The sequence below is a fragment of the Zonotrichia albicollis genome, chromosome 1 (genome assembly GCF_047830755.1).
Source record: "Zonotrichia albicollis isolate bZonAlb1 chromosome 1, bZonAlb1.hap1, whole genome shotgun sequence".
NCBI classification, from domain to species: domain Eukaryota; kingdom Metazoa; phylum Chordata; class Aves; order Passeriformes; family Passerellidae; genus Zonotrichia; species Zonotrichia albicollis.
Window position 1 is genome coordinate 6,715,169 of NC_133819.1, and position 19,289 is coordinate 6,734,457.

Consider the following 19,289-nt stretch of genomic DNA (forward strand, 5'->3'; position numbering starts at 1 on the left):
GTTTCACTTGATGACCCTCAGCTTCTTGCATTAAAGGAAACAAAACAGGATACAGCCACCTTCCCCACTCCATCTATGATTCTGAAGTTTATCTTCCTTCTCCAACATCTTTCAGAGACTGAAAGGTCCTGAATTGTTAAACTGGAATCTACTTCAGATCTTTGATCAACCCTTCTGTTGTTCTGTGAAATGTTTAGAGTTTCACGATATTAATTTCTGAAGTTAGACAGACTTTCTGTAACCCCATGAAAATTAGCTTGTACAGCTTAAATAGCTTGAAAATTAGTTTATACCCCAAACTTGTTTCTCTAAATACCTCTATCCTCACCAAGCAGAGCCCATGTGCTTCAGAAGAGCTTTAGCACATTGAAGCCACGAGCACAAATGTTCTCTCCTCACTAAGCACACTCCAATCTCAGTCCCAGAGTGAAAGCAGACTCCATATGCACCATCCATTTGAATGAACATCCTTCTGGCAAAGGTCAGAGACACTCACAGGGATCATCTCTGCCACTACAGCTCTGGGGTGCTGTGAGTCCAGATTTTACCATTTACATTGCTTGTACATCCCATCAGCTTCTGCATGGAAGCAAGGAAGGAATTCAGGGCATAACAGGGTTTGCTGTGTGAGGGAAATGGAGAGTGCTGGAGAAATGAGACTACTGACTATGGAAAATAACACAGATCACACTGACAGCCCAAGGAAGCAAGAAGGAAACAGTTACAGCTGACAAGGAAATGAGCAAGAAAATGGACAAAGGGATGATAAGAGATATCATGTGACAAACACCTGTCTAGAAGCCACAGGAAATGGATAGAAGGAAACTGCACATCAGACAAAGAGGTGTAAACCTCAACTAAGTGAACCTTGAAACGATGATAAAAACTGATGAGCAGCTTAGAATTAGTCAACAGAATGGGAATATGAGCATTCAACAGCATAAAAAACCCCAAGAGGCTGGCAAAGAAAGCTGGAAAAAAAAAAAAAAAAACAACAAACAAACCAAAAAACAACCAAATGGAAGAGGTGGTAGTTGGAAGAAATGAGAGAAAATGCTGTATTCACTCCACACTGACACAGAAGATTCCAGACTATTACCACTGTCTGTGAATATCCTATATCTGTGTAGCCCCTGACAAAGCAGGCATCCCATGCTGCAGTGAGTACTGCCCTCAGCCCTGCAGCATGGCCTGACAGACTCCCAGCCACAGGGGGCTTCTGTCTGTCCGTCTGTCTGCCATCTCCCTGAGGACAGGACACTTGTCCAGGCATCAGAGCTGACCTGCCAGTGCCCAGCTTGCTGCTCACCAGTGCAGGACATGTAAGCAGCAGGGCAGACCCAGGTGGAGACATGCAGCTCATGGGGATGAGACAAAAGCTGCCTAAGAACATCTGAGAGTCTGAGAGTGGAACTCCAGAAACCTGGAGCCCCTCCTCAGGCTGGGCAGGAGACATTTCATGGTTTCTGTTGTTGGACCTTCCTACAGAACAGATTAAATCATGGAGCAAAGCTCTGTGCAACTTAAAGGCCCAGCCATGAATGTCACTGATTATGGTGTCAAATCCCACAAGTCCTACATGAGAGCATTAAACACATTATGGCCACAATGGCAATTGTTCAGCCTAAGCAAAAGGCAGGATTTTGGCTGCCTGTGAACCCCTTCTTTGGCCCCATTTGTGTGACACGCCTTCTGTGCTCTGAGAAAGACACAGACCATCTGGAGAAAACTCAAACCAGCAAGAAGGATCTGAGCTCAAGAAAACATCATCTACAAAGAAAGTAGGAACAAATTTGGGATTTCTGTTACGAGGTAAAGCATGCTGGGGAAATAAATGAGAGACTTTTGCACAAAGCTGTCCTCCATTATCCTTGGCAGATGGTATGAGTAGCAATGGAATAAACCCAGGATGAGGAGAATGTGTGTTAGATGTGAGCAAAGTGGTTCCAACAGTAAAAACAAAGAATAGACTGGAAGGGACTGTTTAGGGAAGATATAGAGCTTTTATTACTGGAAGATTTAAGAGCAGTTTATGAAAGCTTGTGTCAGGAATGACAGCTGTAGATAACTGCCTTGGAAAAGGAGGTGAATTAGATGAGTTCCAAAGGTCCCTTCCTGCCCTATAAATCCAAGGAAAAGTTGCTTTAACAATGATTCGTCACAGAATTCTTCTTGGAGACCATTTCCCTAATAATGCATGAACAAACAGGATAGAAAACCAGTAAATATTTAACTTTTTTCTCATTTTTCAGTGTGTGGTCTTAGTCTTCAGTTGTGCCCTGCTAGCCAAATCAGTAATTCCACTCTGGGTTACACTGGTCATTAATATAATGCTGAAGTAGTACTTCAGTTTGGAAGACAAAGGAATGCTATGTCCTCTTTCCAGATGTGAATCACTGGCTTCAGAGCGAGATCCCATAAATGTTTACATGGATCTAGAGCTGGAAATGTAAAGGCAAAACTCTGCAATGGCTTCAAATGCCCTGTGTCATGCATAAGATCCATTCTCTGCAGAAACTCTCCTTGGAGAAAAGCATTCCCATAAAACTACAAATTGTATCACAGGACTTGTTCATAAAAAGAAATAATCAGTTTCAAAATTAATCTTAATACTGGTATCTCCTCAAAACATGTGCTTGACTTTACAACTTCAACAAAATTTTAAACATATTTTAATATTACATCTTTTATCTAACTTCGTCCTGCCTAGAGATCTAGCTTTTCCTTCCATCACTGCAGTATTATGCTATCCAGAATAATTCTATTCTATCTGTCTACTCTCTGCCTCTCCACAATTTCTTCCTCCACTCAGTGTTGCTCTGTTACAAATTTTGTAATGTGCTTTAAGATTATTTTAAAAAAAGGAAGAAAGATGAAGTTCACTGCTACTTTTTCACTATTTTCTTTGTTCACACAATCTACAGATGTTCACCAACCGCTTCTTTTTGATGGAATAAAGCACCCAAGCCCTCCATCTCCACACTCCAGATTTCATTCAGCAGCAGCAGCAACAAAATAACAGGGAATGGCGCAATTGGTCTGGAATGAAAATTACGTGCTTTGTCCAATTACAAGTGAAGCAAGAAAGCAGGAAGGTGTTTTGCCAGTTCTTTGGGGGTTTTTTTGTAGTTTTAGCAACAATCTCACAAGAGCAGATATTTAAGCAGGCCAAAGCACCAAAATCAAAAAGAGTTGTGTGAAAACCTCAGCTTCTACTTTTTAAGAATGTTCTGTCTTCATGATTATGGCAAAAGGACCAAAAACATGCAATTAATGCGATTCACATTCTCCAAGAGCAGACAGAAAGTAAAATGAATCAAAAGGTGTTTTGTTCTTCTATGAAATTGTGTTTCTAGGCCATTCTCCTTAGCTTTTAATGCCAGGGGTTGCCAATGTGGGAACCAGAGGAGGAAGGTGGAAGCGGGCTCTGCTCTGAGTCGCAGCCGGCTCCTGGCTCCCTGCCTTCCCCAAGGGCTGCACTTCCCCTGCTCTCTGCAGGCAGCACAAACCAAGGCAGCAGATTCCTTTGCAAGAAGCTGGATTCCACTCAGCCATAAGTCCTGGCCTGACAGAAGCTTCTCACAAGGCTTACAAAAAGAAAAAAGGGAACAACCAAAGGAAAAGGCTCCAAAACCCATGATGCTCGTGATATATAGGAGCTGGCAGTGTTACTCCTGCCACTGCCAGGCTTGGGAGTTTATCTCTGCTTGATGTTATTGCCCCTCCCCACATGTGGTCAATAATTCACTCACTCCTTTCAAGCACACGCCTCAGCCCTTTCAGCCTCCCCACCCCACTATGGCCCAGATTCTCTTTATTTTAATGGGGTTTTAACACATTGCTTTCTGAGCACTAATCCTGAAGCTGTTATTTAATTCCTGCCCAATTCCACTCGCTGTCAGTATTCTCTTGGTTTCCCATATCCCACCTCAGGGAGGTTCCAAAATTTACCAGCTCTCTCGCCTTTCTCTTGAATGTTTTTATTTAGCTGCAGTCTCGGGAAGGATCCAGAGAGAAACACCACACAAGCCAAGTTCTGGCTAATCTCTCAGCTACTGAAATCCCCATCCTAGCTTTGATATGTCCTACTATGTTAAAATCACTGGTTTTTAGTAGTAAATTATTTAATTTTTTTCATGGAAAAGACTTTATTTTATGCCCTGTGTCCTGTACTTCTCTAATTCCTTTATCTTTACCAAAGACAGAAACACAGAATTTTCTTATACTGAACTCTGAAAAAGCAATGCAAAAGTAGCTCCACCTACACCTTTATCTACTTCTTGTGGAAGCTTGGATTCTTTTCTGTCTTCTAGGCAATTTCTGCTCTGTCTGTTATGATACACTCTCATAATGCTCCTATGTCTTACATACCTAAAGCTATTTTTAAATATACCAACTCTTCCATTTTATTAGAAAGTGGAAGTTACTTAAGTTATAAAACAGAAAAGCTTACCAAGGAAGAGATGAAGCTGATGAGTATGAATTATTTGGAAATCAGCTTTAAAACTACTTCCCCAAGTAACAGCTTTAAGGCACTGTGGAGTCACTCTTTATCCTAAATCTTGATACATTTCCTCCAGTCATTACATAAGCATTAGCAGAGTCTGTTATTTCACACACTATATTTTCTCCTAAGAAAACAGAGTCAAGCACCCAGAACTCAGTCCTCCAGCCTCTGTATGGCACAATGTCAGTGACAGAGCATGGCACAAATGATTGATCAAACATCACAGATCAGATTTTTTCACAAAACACTTCCACAGAAACCCTGACATCTGGGGTTCTTCCACCGTTCTGAAGATTTCAATGACTTCTACAACTAACCCCCATTCTGCATCCAAGTTTGAAATCAAAATTACCTGGGGTCAGAGAAACCCTCTGATTCCCAATTAACAGTTTCGTATCTCCTCAATACATTTCCTTCCAAAATGTCAGAGTCTGATCACTATTATTTTAATTAAAAATTAATAGTACTCAGCCTTCTAATACTTTGATCAGTCTAAGCAATGAGCACATAACAGTCATTCCATCCTGACTGATCAAAGTCAACACTTTCAGTTGGAAGGAAGAATAAGTTGAGGGCAAATAAGGGCTGGCTCAGAACCAGGCCAAAGTTTTTCCAGGCGACTGTTGTCCAGCTTTTAAGAAACAAGTCTATGGAAAGTGGTGTAATCAAATATTCATGACAACAGCAAAAAAAGTAACCTTGAGAAGAACAGAGAGTGGATGAAACAGCACTAAATTTTTCTGCAAATTATCCAAAACAGGGTCAAATAATGAAGAAAAACAGCTGCTCAGTTCAAGCTGCTCTATGTATTTAGTGCAATTTAATCTCAGCCTTGGAAAATTCCATCAAGAACAGAAATTTTTATGTATTTCACTCAGGTATATGCACAAGAACTATTTAACTGAATTTTCTGTAAGAAGGAAAGTAGCTCTTGAAATCTAAGAAGTTTGTGAGCATGTAAAACATGAAAATTATATATGCATCAAGTAGATTAAGTAATTTTTTGTGCATGGAAAATATGCTCTGTGTTGGATTAGGAGGAAGAGAAATGATGACGACAATTCTCTCCAAGTCTGTCAAAATATAATTACACCTGTAACTGTCTGGTAGCTGGTAAGAGCACCTTCTGCAGCAGGAGAGACCTGCAACTGGGTTAGAAGCTCTTATCAGAGCTTCACCAGAGAAGCTCTGCTGGAATTGTGTGACACCATTTAACAGTGATCACAGGCAGTGCGCTCTGGTTTCCCTCATGTAACATAATTAATACTTTCACTGCTTTTAGGCTAATTTGTATTAATAAAAATATTCAAAAATACAAATGTTATTTTCTCTGTTATAAATTCCAAAACAAGGAAGAACACAGGAGACATGGCAAGAGATTTAGTTTACTTTGTTCCTGAAAATACACTAATACAAGCTGCAACATCAAAAAATAACTTTCTATAAATTTGCTAATACACCATTTCCTACACAGCAGGAAAGCTTCAGTAATCACATTTTATCTCCTATCACTTATGCCTCCTTTCATTTACCCAGCTGTAACTCAAGGCTTTCCCAGAGCCCTGTGAGGACAGCACTCATGGAACGCGCCTCTCACCTTGATCTCCCCGAACGCCAATTAAAGCACAGCCCCGAACTTCAAAGCAGACACAGCGAGTCCCAGCCCTGTGCCCTGAGCACTCTGCACCCAGAGCCCCAGCCCTGCCCCTGACTCAGCAGCCACCTCCTCCTGGCTCTCTCACCCACCTGGTTTTGGCTTCCACACCCACGGAGGCGGTGGAGCTCGCAGACTCCTCAGACACGGAGTGCTGAAGGACTGGTGTTAGCTGCTTGGTGCTCTCCGCTTCTGCCTGGGCATCCTCCTCTGCAGACTGCTCTTTGACTTCTGGAGAAAAAAAAAACAAACAAAAAAATTATTTATTACTTTATCTGCATCTGGAAGCTTTTCCTTGCACAGAAAACACTCATTTTATTTATAGGTTAACCCATGTAAATATTTTTTGCCACACAACAAAATTAGCAGAATGGGAAATTATCACACCTAACTAAAACATGAAACTGGATGCTAACAACATTATTTCCATAACACAAAGCACCACTGTGAACTAAAGCTGTTCAATAGCAACAAGGAATGGGGCAAGGGGAGAGCTGTTCAGTGACAAATTTCATACAAGGCTGGAGTTTTAGGCATTTCCATTCTCCCCACATCTCTCATGCACCTGCTGCGTCAGCCCTGAGCAAACATCACAGTGAGCATGCTACTCTGGGGTATATGAAACCTTTTTTCCTCCCCTATTAGCTTTAATTTTGTTCAATTCCCTGCAAATTCATTCCTGGTTACACTAACTATGCTGGCGCAGGGTTGAGGACGTAAAGGAATGAAGGACCTGGTTTATGCCAGCTTAAACTTCATTCTGAACTGAAGGAAAATAACCAATTTTTTAGCATACTTTTACATTACCTGAGCTGTTAGACAGAAAAATATATACATCTATATAAATATAAAAATATATAATCTAGCTGACAACGCTAGATTTGACTAGAAAGTTTGGTTTTACTCTGAAACATGAAATGTGAAGTTGCCACTGTCTGTGCAACTTCAAATCCTCTTCCCAATCATTTCTCCCTTTGCTTGGAGTGAGTCAGGGATTTACCAGAAGGACATGGAAAAGTGCTGCTCCAAGTACACCAGAATGCACAGAACAAGGTTCAAGGCTGTACAGCAACAGAATTTGGTGTTTCTGCACTCCTCTGTACTTTGATTTTGAAACCTAAGCAACATAAAAATCACAAGACTCTGACAGATGTGCTTTGATATATCCAGCTAGAGATACATGAGCCTCACGCTGCCTGTGTCCATGGCTTCTAGATCTGTCTCATGGCAGTGCCATTTTGGTCCCCTTCAAAATTCCCAGTGAACATGGGCTTGAGCTCACAGGTCAGTACATACAGCTCTTGCAAAGAAGTCCAGTTAGAGTAAAGCAGCAGATTATTTAGAAAACTTCAGCAGAAGATACATTCACATTTTTTTAAAAATTAACATACATGTCAAAATATAATTAAATATTGCAAAGGATAAATGACAAGTGGAGAAATGAAAGGGTAGAAGAATCTGCCACATGGGTGGGCACGCATAAAAACCTGCTACAAGCTTTAATCTTATAAATAAATCTAAGAAAAGAGAGGAAAATTCTCAGAACATAAAACTGTGCAGCTTGGTCTGAAATACTGAAATCATACGCCTGCTACAGCACATGGAAAATGGGAAATCTGTCTTGTTTCATGCACAGAGATTGGAAGGAAGATTTTTCTTTAACCTAAAGTGAACTCATTTAGGAAGACAATGTGTAACATTTAAAACCCTCAGTGAACACCTCAAACCACAGTGACGAGAAATGCAATATAAAGGAAAAAAAATAATTCCTGGGTATGACTGAGTGTTCCAAGTATTTATCTGAGCGGGTGTAAATTGAAACTGCATCTCCTACTTCAGTTAAACAACTCAGTAACATACATCTGAAATGTTTTTTGGGCACCTGAAACATCCAAAAGTGACTACCTGTCCAAAATCCCAATGGATTGTGTTAAATCCTTTTCACCAATCTATTCTGAACAAACACGCTGGATCTGGATTTTACACTAAATAAATATCCCCATGGGAATGCATCCCTTGTAATAGTAAATGTCTCTGTACGGAAAAGAAAACAAAATAAACCCAAACCCCACACCCTCAGTTTCTGGCACATCTGAACAAACATCCCTGGATGTTTCCTGGATGAAGATTCCCGAAGCAGGCAGCGTCCAGCAGAGCCATTCAGAACGGTCTGCGGTGCATTTCCAAGAATGTCGGATCCAAAGGACAATCTTGTGCCAGTAACCCCCAAATTTCTAAATGCAACCTCAATGAAGAGAGAAAAACATAAACACCTAGAAGACAGGCGGACGCCGAAGCCCTCAGAACAAACCCCACAGCACAGCCCGGGCCAGCCACGCCTGAGGCGCGCCAGGAAGACCACCGGAAACCCTGGCCCTGCTCTGATCCATCCTGGCCACTTTCTTTAACCTAGTTAAACTTTGCAAAAGGAACTCTGGCTTGATTGTGTGCCTGCTGAAACTTTCAATCAAGGAAAGGAAAAAAGCCATTTACTCTGTGCCAGCTTTCAGCTCATTTCCATTACTGGGCACCCAGCACTCAGGGAAGGCCAAGTTCAGGGGCGCTCTCAGCCACTCCCAGGAACTCTGGGCTGTGTGAGAAGACACAGATTGTTTCACTACACATGACAACTATATGAGCTTACATCCTTATGGTGCATTTCCCCTGCTGTTTGTTTCTCCAGAGAAGGAGGGACCCAAATTATAGTAAATGAGACAAACAACATCTCAGTTGCTGTCTCTGCAATAAAGCAAACTGTGCCTCAATATGCCGTTGGAAGACTGAAAACATGGTGCTCACTAAACAGAATGAAAATTTTGTGTGTTACTTATGAAAAAAAAAACTTTGTGAAAGTTTTCCTGCAGAAGATGAAGGAAGAACAGGAGCGCTTCATGCATTTCATGAGTCAAATTCCTAGGATCTCAGCAGTGGCCTGGCAAGGAGACATCTCAGATACAACTCAGAGATGTTCTTGGAAGCAGCTGGCACAGTATGTTTAATGAACATCATCAGATTTGGTTATGGCATTCTACTTTGAAGCTACTGGGAATGAAAAATCCATGGATGATTAATAAATGGGAAGCTCATTTGCAGATTCATATGTAATGCTTTATTTTGCATCCTCTTTTCATGATTGTTTCTGGCACCACAAAGGTCTTGCCTATGTATAGTGAGTTAGTGGGGAGACAGATTTAAAAAACCTAGTTGTACAATTCCCCAGAGTCTTTGAGTTATTTTTTAATGTCATTATCCTTTAGTGAAACTTTAGGAAAGTATTAGGAAACACTGCACTTAAAACTTTTTATTACTTGAATACAATTGCATTCATAGCTTTTTCTCACCTGGCTGCTGAGGACAGAAAACTTTACTTTTCTTATTAAAAGAAAACCCCCAGAAGTACAAGGACTAAAGTTCCTGTCCATATGGGCCATCAAAAGGCTTGAGACTTCCACATGCTATCCAACTTGAGTAACTCACAGAATCACATCTGGCAGAGGCTGGAATACAGCCCAGAGCCACCTTGTCCAAACCCCTGCTCAAGCAGGGCCAGCAAAGCCAGCTGCCCAGGTGGTTTTTGAGCATCTCCAAGGATGGAGATATGAAATATGAGGGAAAAAAATCAAACTGCCTAACACTGACAGGGGACAGATATGCAGGGAAGTCACTGGGACTAGTGAGATTTACAGCACTTGTATTAAATTTGTCTTTTAATTAACATCTCCATCACATTTGCTTCAGTAATATGTATGCAGTGGTGAAAAGACAATCCTTATCTTTTACACGATTCAAGTTTTAATTTGGGTTTTTTCAAGGAGGAGAAAAACACTTCACAGAGGTTCAAAGATTTCTTATTATTTTTATTCCCCTTTATAGTGCAGAATGCAGAGAACACTCAAAGAAAATAACAAACAGCACATAGCGCCCCCAGCCGATTATGTTGACTACCCACCTTCCTAATGGGAGCTGGTCTCCTTATTTACATGTCTTATGTAGAGATTTACAACATTCTGAGTAATAATTGTGCTGCTAATTTCCTGCTCTATCTCCAGAGCCCTTGGAAGCCTCTCTCCATGTGAGACACACATGGGACATGCAGGCTCAGGAGGGCAGCCCTGGTTTTTGTGATCCCCCCCTGTGGCAGAGCTTGTGGAAAGCAGGAAACGGGATGGCTGGGATTTTATTACAGGATCACAGCTTTCTTTGGAGATGTGATGAAGAAACATCAACTTAAGATCTAAAATGTTCTTTTTTTTCTTTACAAACAATCCTTTTTCATTTTCTTGCAATCACAAGGCCCTATTCTACAAGCTAAACTGGTAAACATAAAGCAGAATAAGGAGATGTATGTGTGGGCTCTGCTGTGGCAATCAGGCAAAGGACAGACATCAGCATATCCAAAAATGTTTTCTTCTAAATACTTAGAAACTACCTGTCAAGTCAAAACCTAAAAATACTGTAGGAGTTCTACCAGAAAAAAAATCTTTAAAATATTATAATACTCATTATGAAGTGACACTTAAAAATAAAAATAAAAAAAACCAAACAAAATCCAAAGAGCTGTCATAAACATAAAACTAATATTCTACTATTGAATTAATATTTAGGTGCAGCAGGTTGACTATTTAACTACTGCCAGACCTACTGATTAGGCAGACAATGAAGCACATGTCATGAGCTTCCAAAACTTTCACTATGAACAGAAAGTATTGCAGGCTGGAAAATACCAAGATTACCAAACACAGTAGGGAGAACCCAGGGGTCTCAACTGTTGCCTACCAAGACGTTCTGAGAGAGGGAAAAAGGAGCTTTGAAGGCAGCCAGAGCTATTTTTGCACAAGGAAGGGGCAGTGCTGTGTCAGGAAGCAGCCAATATGACCAGGTGCTTTACACAGCCCCACAGGGTCTGCAGGGCTACAAACACACCAAAATGCTCCAGGAGTCCTGACAGATAAAAACCAGGTCAGTGTAGCAACAATATCAAGAGAAACCTTAACAAGGGAATGCAAACTATGAATTTAAAATCCCTACCTGTCCTGGGTTTGGCTAGTATAGTCAATTTTCTTTAGTATTGGGTACGGCGCTGTGTTTTAGATTTAGGATGAGATTTAATTTTGGTAACACACTGATGTTTTAGCTGTTGCTAAAACATGTTTACTCTAAAGCAAGGACTCTTCAGTTTCCCATGCTTTGCCAGGAAAGAGATGCAAAAATGAGGCAAGGGAGGGCATGGCCAGGACAGCTGACCCCAACTGACCAGAGGGATACTCCAAACCACAGAACACTATGCCAAATAGATCACAGAATGGTTTGGGTTGGAAAGGACCTTAAAGATTATCCAATCCCAACCTCCTGCCATGGGCAGGGACAGCTTTCACTAGACCAGGTTGCTCAGAGCCCCATCCAATCCATCCTTGAACACTCAGGGGGATGGGGCAGGAAGAGCTTCCGTGGGCAACCTGTGCCAGGAGCTCATTCCTGTTCTAATCTCAGCCCTGGGGTTTTACCTTGATCCAGTTCTCCTCCCCATCCCAGTGGGGCAGGGAGTGAGGGGGCAGCTGTGTGGCACTCAGCAGACAGCTGGGATACACCATGACATAAATCATAAACCATGGATTACCCAGTACTGTAATCAGCAAGTTTCACTTACTGTCCCAGTTTAGGAACAAAACAAGTTTCCACTATTCAGAGTTCATCATTCTGTTACTGCTCTGGACACAATTTGATAGCAGCATCACCTCTCCTGCCAGTGGCTGAGTAAGTCACATGCACAGATCTCTAAGGTGCAGAAATTTTCTACAATAATCTAAAAGAGGGTAGTTTTAGATTACTATTAGAAAATAATTTTTCTTGTGAAGGTGGTGAGACTGGCACAGGCTGCCCAGAGAAGCTGGGGATGCCCCATCCTTGGAAGTGCTCAAGGCCAGGTTGGATGGGGCTTTGACAAATGTGGTCTGTGGGTCCCTGTCCATGGCAGGAGGGCTGGAACCAAATGATCTTTAAGGGCCTTTCCAATCCAAACTATTCTATAATTCTCTGATTTACTTACTGCAACAGGTGTTAGACAGAGACAAGAAAAAAATCTGCAGTTATTCTTGTTCTGTACATTCCACTGTATATTTTGATACCTCTCATTCATATAAGCTCTTAACTGTTAAATACATTTCATACAGAAAATAAATGCAAATTTTGTATTAGTTATAAAATAAATCCAAGATTCTCAAAGTGGGACCATTTAAACTGTAATTTTGATCACCTAAAAAAACATGAAACCAGATTATAGATAACCATAACATGGAATCTCCATGATTGAGGAGTTTCCTAAGCTAGAAGTGGTATTCAACAGCACTCATCTGATTATTTTTCTACTTATTTGTTTAGGTCTTCTTGAAATCCATGTCAAGTTGCTCATGCCCAAAGCATCCAGGAACAATGAATTCTGTAATTGCAGCAGATGCTGAGTGCAAATGCACCTGCCCCTGCACTCCATGAACAACACCTGATGTCCCCTAATTTCTGTGCTGCACAACAACATGAGTCATTGTGCCCTGTCCATTTTCTCCACACCACTCATCATTTTTTGGACCCTATTACATTCCTCCTCAGTGAAATCACTTCAGATTGAAGGTTTTACCTTAACTGATCCCCATACAGAAGCTATTACTTACTTCTTGTCATACTTGTTGGCCTTTCCTGTACTTTCCCAATTACAGCTCATCCTTTTGGAGAAGGCAAAGCAGAACTGCACGTGGCATTTAACATGCCAAGGGTTTATAAAGCAACAGTAAAAAGAGAAAAAAAACTCCTTGCTGATGCTTCATTCCACTTATCCCTTTGCCAGTAATTCCTAGAATTTCCTTCTCTCTTTGACTTATGAAAGCCTCTGCAATTCTCAGAAGAACTGAAGCACCACTTCCTCAGGTAGCAAAAGCTATCTGAGAATGATTTTTGTTTATATAAATGCAGGATGGTAATTTTGCCCTGCATGTTCTTTTACATGAACTACTACTGAATTAAGATTCATTCAATGGGTACCTTTTTTATTATCATAAATAAGGTCATTTTACCCACTATGTTCTTCCCCTTTGAACATGACCTAGAAAAGGGCTACCAGGGTAGGTACTTGTGGGACTCCAACATCAGCCTGGTTTATACTGTGATTTTAATTAATCATCAGTGAATTTCTCTTCTATTTCTTTTACCAAACTGAAGAGTCAGTCTCAATACAGCATTACTGTAATAAAAATTAAGACAGGTCTACAGAATTAATAAGTGGTTCCTGCTCATGGCAGAAGGGATGGAACAAGATGATCTTTGAGGTCCCTACCAACCCAGACCATTCTGGGTTTTTATGAACTAAAACATTTTTGATTTTATGAACTAAAACATACACAGAGCAGACCCTCTTTCCAGTGAGGAGAAGAGCATGTAGCACATGCAACTATTTCAGGGTATTTGACTGGTAATGGCCATGCAGATCTTCCATCACATCACTCGTGACACAGCAGCAGAGTTAAACATCAAGGTAATGGAGAAATGGAAAATTCTAGGTCTTGGAAAACTTTCAAAACCTGTTGGATTATGTTTAATAAAGAATAGTTTGATACCAGAACTGCAAAACCACTACTGAATAAATAAGCAAAACCAAAAAGAAGTTGCATTTCAGAAATAACCTCCAGAATGAAAAACTCAGTGAGGTTAAAATTGATTTGGAATTAACAGATTCCCCCAGCTTTCAAAACACCTGAGACAGAGGTATCAGTCAGAAGGCAAAAAAAATCAGATTTTTCTAAATGGCCCATTTTAAGTGTGCATGATGATAAATGGTATTATTGAGTAAGCCTGTAATGGTTTAAATGCAAATATCAAGTAACCTCCTCTTTTGTTTGCTTTCCTCATTACAAACAAATTACCAGAATATAAAGCAAAAATAATAAGATGCTTATAATAATTACAACAACATGCTTCACTTCTGCTAATTTTTCCAGTGGCTGAGCAGGTAAGAGTCAGCAGCATGAGAAAGAAGAAATTACTCCTTTTCTAATGAGCACACAGAATATTAGTTGCCTTAAAAATATTTAAGTGCATTTCTAAGCACGTATTTGCCACAAATTGTACAGCCAAGTTTAATGTACAAGAAAGCCCTCAATGGTGTTAATTCTTCCCTTCATTAATTTGAGAAGGAATGGGTGGTAATGATGAGGCCAAAGTATCTGCCTGGATTTTAAAACTGGATTTTGGTATTAAAACACATTGCCAAGAGCTTTTGCCATCGGTTCACCCAGACCAGGGCTTGCTCTCAGGTGTGTTTTACTTTGCTTCAATGAGAGGCTCATCTCAGCATGGTTCATATAACTGCAAAAGGATGCCTGTATTTCCTTTAATAAGCAGAATAATGCAGAATTTTTTTTTTCTCCAGGAAAGGGCTTTTCAGGCTGCTTCAAAATTGATGAGATTCTGAATTAGCCCAAAAATCCCTGGCAACTCCTGCATGAATAACTTTCCTCCACTGAGAAGTGTTTGTTTCTGGTTCTTCAGGGCTTTGCCCAGAGACAAATGAGTTTGGTCAGAGGAAGCTCCTTCTTCAGGAAGTTAATGTGGAGTCCAACAAGAAATGAACTGGCCAGACAACGTCACTGGGTCTGATAAAAATGTTACTAACAACAATAATGTAGATAAGGAACTGCTGGTTGATAAAATCACCCAGGTTCTTTTATGTATTATCAGAGGCTTCTGAACACTATGGGGAGTTAAGGGTCTGATAGAAAGCATTGCTGTAAGAGCTTGTTGACATGGTATGGATAGTTAAAAAAATAAATATCTAACCCAAGAGATTCAGCAGTTCAAATAAACTTATTTTATTACATTTATCCCAGATCTGAATCTCAACACTTTTATGGCGGGACATAGACAGGAAGAATTACAGACCCTAGAATGAGTTGGGTTATTTCACAAGTGTTCTCCAAAAAAAAGGGAATAATCAGATAATTAACACAGAGAATTCAGTTTCAACTTAAATGCAGAGCCAAGAAAATATCAAGTACAGAAACTTGCTGAAACTAACAGAAGATGGGGAAAAGAAACAGAAGCCAAGTCTTCATTAGTAGCAAAAGGGCTACCAAACCTACAGAAAGCATATCAGGAGCTTCTTGGTGTATTATTCTTTCTTTGGATTAGCACTTTTATATTTGCATATATCCCTGTGCACAAAGCCCTGTGCTTTCCAGAATTTTCTGGTTTGCATATTCTTGGCCATGAGAAACTCACTCATCAGAAGAAAACTGTTCTTACAGAGAGGAGCAGCACAAAGAGGATCCAGAGGGGAACCCGGCATTTTGCAGCAAACAGGATTTTACTGATAACCAGAAAGTGGAAGGTGCTGACAGCTGGAAGGTTTTGACAGGACCAGAGGCACCAGGCACAAACAAAAGCACAGGAGGCTCCCTCTGAACATCAGGAAATTCTTTTTTATTGTGAGGGTGCCTGAACACTGGCCCAGGCTGTGCAGGGCAGGTTGTGGAGCCTCAGCCCTTGGAGATAAAAGCTGTCTGGACACGGTCCTGGACAGGCAGCTCTGGGTGACCCTGCTGGAGCAGGGCTGTGAGCAGAGGATCCCCAGAGGTCCCAGCCATCCTTAACCATGCTGTGATGCTGTGGTGCCAAAAGGATGGGAAGAATGGGCAACCACAACATCAGCTGGACAGAGAAACATCAGTGCAACATCACTGGGGGAACCACAGTGCAGAAAAACGAAGGAGCAGACAGCTGGAAAGACAAAGCTGAAGAGCAGAACAGACATGAAGTGAGGAGCCAAAGGATCAGCAAGAGAGACAGGGCTGGTGGGTAAATGAAAGGAGTCTGTCCTGAGGTTTACAAGAAGCTGAAAATCTATTGATTCAGTAGAAGCAGTTGTCAACACCCTTTTTTCAGGAAAAAAAGTTTACTGAGCTCCAAACAGCTCTTTTTTTCCAAATTCCAGAATTTCCTTTCTCCAATTCCAAATCCCTCCTCCTCTCTTTCCGTCCTTAAGAATTCATCTACACCAAAGGGAACTTAGTACTTGGCAGAAAAGGACAGGGCTCAGGAACTGCTGCAGTTGGCAGGAGAAGCAGCCATACTGAACTGATCAGAGCAGCACACGGCTCACCCTGCTCTGCTTCCAACTCTGCCTCGCTTCACATGTGAGATCACAGAATTTTGGGAAGGGCAGTAACTTGTTTCCCGAACTGCAATTAAAATGACTGTGCCTCAGCATTGCAAAAGAGCCCCTTTGGGAAGAATTTTTGTCCTTTTTTTATTTAAACAAATATTTCTGTCAACATTACAAATGGAAATAATGTTTAGTACTTGCACACTCCTTGCTTTTTCTCCCCATAAAAGATTTGACAGCTGCCAAACATTTCTTTATCTTAGGTGGGATTATATGGGGTATTTCCTTTTTTCCCTCCCTGAGAGGGGAGTTCTTACTCCTTCTGCATTGCTCCCTTCCCTAAAAGCAGAGCTCATTATACTGAACACGACATTATAACATGGACTTCTCTCATTTTATGAAACTTAATTAAATAAAACAAAACAGAAACAACTCAAAATCCCAAACTCACACAGTAACAGAATTTCTGATTATTCTCAATGTACGAATCAAACAATGGAAAGGAAGCTAGGAACACAGAGACTCAAAATATGTCATAAATTACGTGTCAAGATCCTTAGACATTTAATTTCAACTTCTGTAGTATTACTATAATGTGTTTTGGTTTGCCAACTATTGCAAAAATTTTCTGGGAAGACGACTCTTGGCAAGCAAAGAAAACAAAATCCTTTTCTTGTTGATTGAAGTAGAAATTAATAAACTAGTATAGAAATACCCTTCAATTTAATCAACACAATTTTAAACAGAACCACAAACTGAGATTATTCCTTCTCCCACATGTCTGTACTAACTCAGGTAAGTGCTTAGAGTAAGTTTTACAGGCAGCAGCCTTTTCAGATAATATGATTAAACCTCTAGCAAGTCACATGGTGCCCTGCTTTTAAGACAACATAACTGTGATTCTGTCTCTATCAAACTGCTCAACATGATAATGCTCTTTCAAATCTATTTTTGTTCCCTGAAAAATGGGATTTCAGACATATGTATATTTACTAGGTATCTTTTCAGTGAGGAGCACAGTCTGTAAATCCATCCTGGGCTCAGCACTGAGGTGATGGTGCCTCACTTCCAGCAGCAGTCCTGCTGGGGTCTTGGTCCACCAGGATTTCCATCACACTGCCCAGAAATGGGTATCAGCCACCTGTGAGACTCAGGATTACTCTATGAAAGATAATGGACAGACTTATCTATATGTACTCTCAGAGCCTTAAAATAATTATGTATTCTTCTCTCTTCTGAATCAGAGACTGCTCTCAATTTTCTGTTGAGGAACTTTGTTAAAAACAAAGCAAAAATAAAATACAGCTATCACTGAATTCCCTACACAGAGGTGTACCAGTTGTTAGATTTGAAATTTTTTTTCTTTTTTTAAAAATATTTAGAATTTATAAAACTTATCACTTTAAGGGGACACTTTTTGCCCCCTTCACTGACTTTCATAAGAATGCTTTTACCACACAGGATAGGAAGAGTAATCATCATCATCATCATGCAGTAATAATGATGTAGTAACAGAATTAGAACTAGTCCTCCTTTACACTGCACTGTTTTTCTACACACAAATACCTGCTCCAACTTTTTCACTTACGTATTAATTTATTAGTCCATTAACTAGTAATTACCTACTTTTAGAAGCTGCAAAAGATCACCCAAGTTCAGTACCACCAGCAGTTTTATTTGCAGGGGCAGGAAAACAAAGGGTAGAATAAAACAATGAAACATCCCTGAATTAAGCTTTAATTTAGGCTCCTTCCACGTGCCACTAACACTTGAATTCAACACAAGTTGTGATTACACACTCCAGACACTCCCCAAAGCCTCAAGTCCCAAGCACCAAGACTTCCCAGCAGCATTCCACATCCAGCAAGGAGGCAGCAAGCCACCAGCACACACAAAGCCCATCCTCAGGAGAATTTCAGCCTCCTCCTCCTCCTCTGTGGCTTTCACCACAGCAGCCAAGCTCCTGCATGGCCCATGAAAAATGCTGCTGCAAAAATGGCTCTTTTCAGCTCCTTTATTTGTTGTCCCTATAAATGTGCACTAAGCACAGACCCTTGTCTTCATCTTTAAGGGCTTCACTACTTCACCTCCTCCACTCAGCAGCTTTGGGAGACCTGGACAGCTCCCTTACCTCAGCTGGCACTTCCATGCCACTCCTGCCCTGACCAACAGCTTCTGCTGTTTGTGTTTCCTTCCACAGCTCTCATTACACATACAGGGCCACCTTATTAAATTTATAAATCCTTAGGTCTCAGTTTTCATTGAGCATTTTCAAGCCTTCTTTCTGTCAAACCAACAAACTTCTGCCAAGTGGCCACAACATCATCTTTCCTGATGGGTTTCATCCTTCTGCACTCAGTCCCTGGTTGAAAACAGGGAAATGGCTACAGGCACGTGCCTGGCAAGGAGATGACAACTCTTCACCATGGCCTTTATCTCATGTGCTGGCTCATCTGTTTGTCTCTTTAGGCTCCTGAACTGCCAGAACAGAAATCACAAACTGTTTCTACAGTACTCAGTCCAGAACAATGAGCTCCCTCTGGTAACTGAAGCATTTGGGTACCACCACAACAAATATTTACCAAAGCAAGAACAGAGATTTATCCTGTTTCCTAAGCAGCAGCAGGAAGCATTAGCATTTGGTTATCCCTTTGGTATATAGTCTGCTGTAGTTAGCTGAAGACACAGGTCAATAAGTAGTAGTGTATTTTGGCAGGTATTCCAAAAACAGCAGCTGCCACTTCAGAGCATTTATTTTTGTTAGATACAGCCTTGCAAAAGTAGGAAAAGAACCTCTACATATCTACACTACAGAGAGATTCCCATTACACTGTTTAAAACTAATAGCTTCAATAGCTTTAAATTAATATAGGTTTAAATATCAAGGTTTTTTCCTTTTAATTCTTCCCAAATGGCACATCTCGTACTACAAAATGGAAGAACTATTTCTTGTCTGCCAAAGTTCTGCATAACTAAATGCA

The 19,289-nt window shown here is 40.7% G+C and overlaps 1 protein-coding gene across 9 annotated transcripts in view; it reads right to left on the reverse strand.

Moving 5' to 3' along the window:
* KMT2C (lysine methyltransferase 2C) overlaps positions 1-19,289 on the reverse strand; it is a 186,837-nt gene that overhangs the window by 120,797 nt on the left and 46,751 nt on the right. For all 9 annotated transcript variants that reach the window (XM_014269160.3, XM_026796590.2, XM_026796597.2 and 6 more), the window contains one exon: positions 6,254-6,392. In XM_014269160.3, the coding sequence (XP_014124635.2) occupies positions 6,254-6,392 (139 nt within the window). The remainder of the gene's footprint in view (positions 1-6,253; positions 6,393-19,289) is intronic.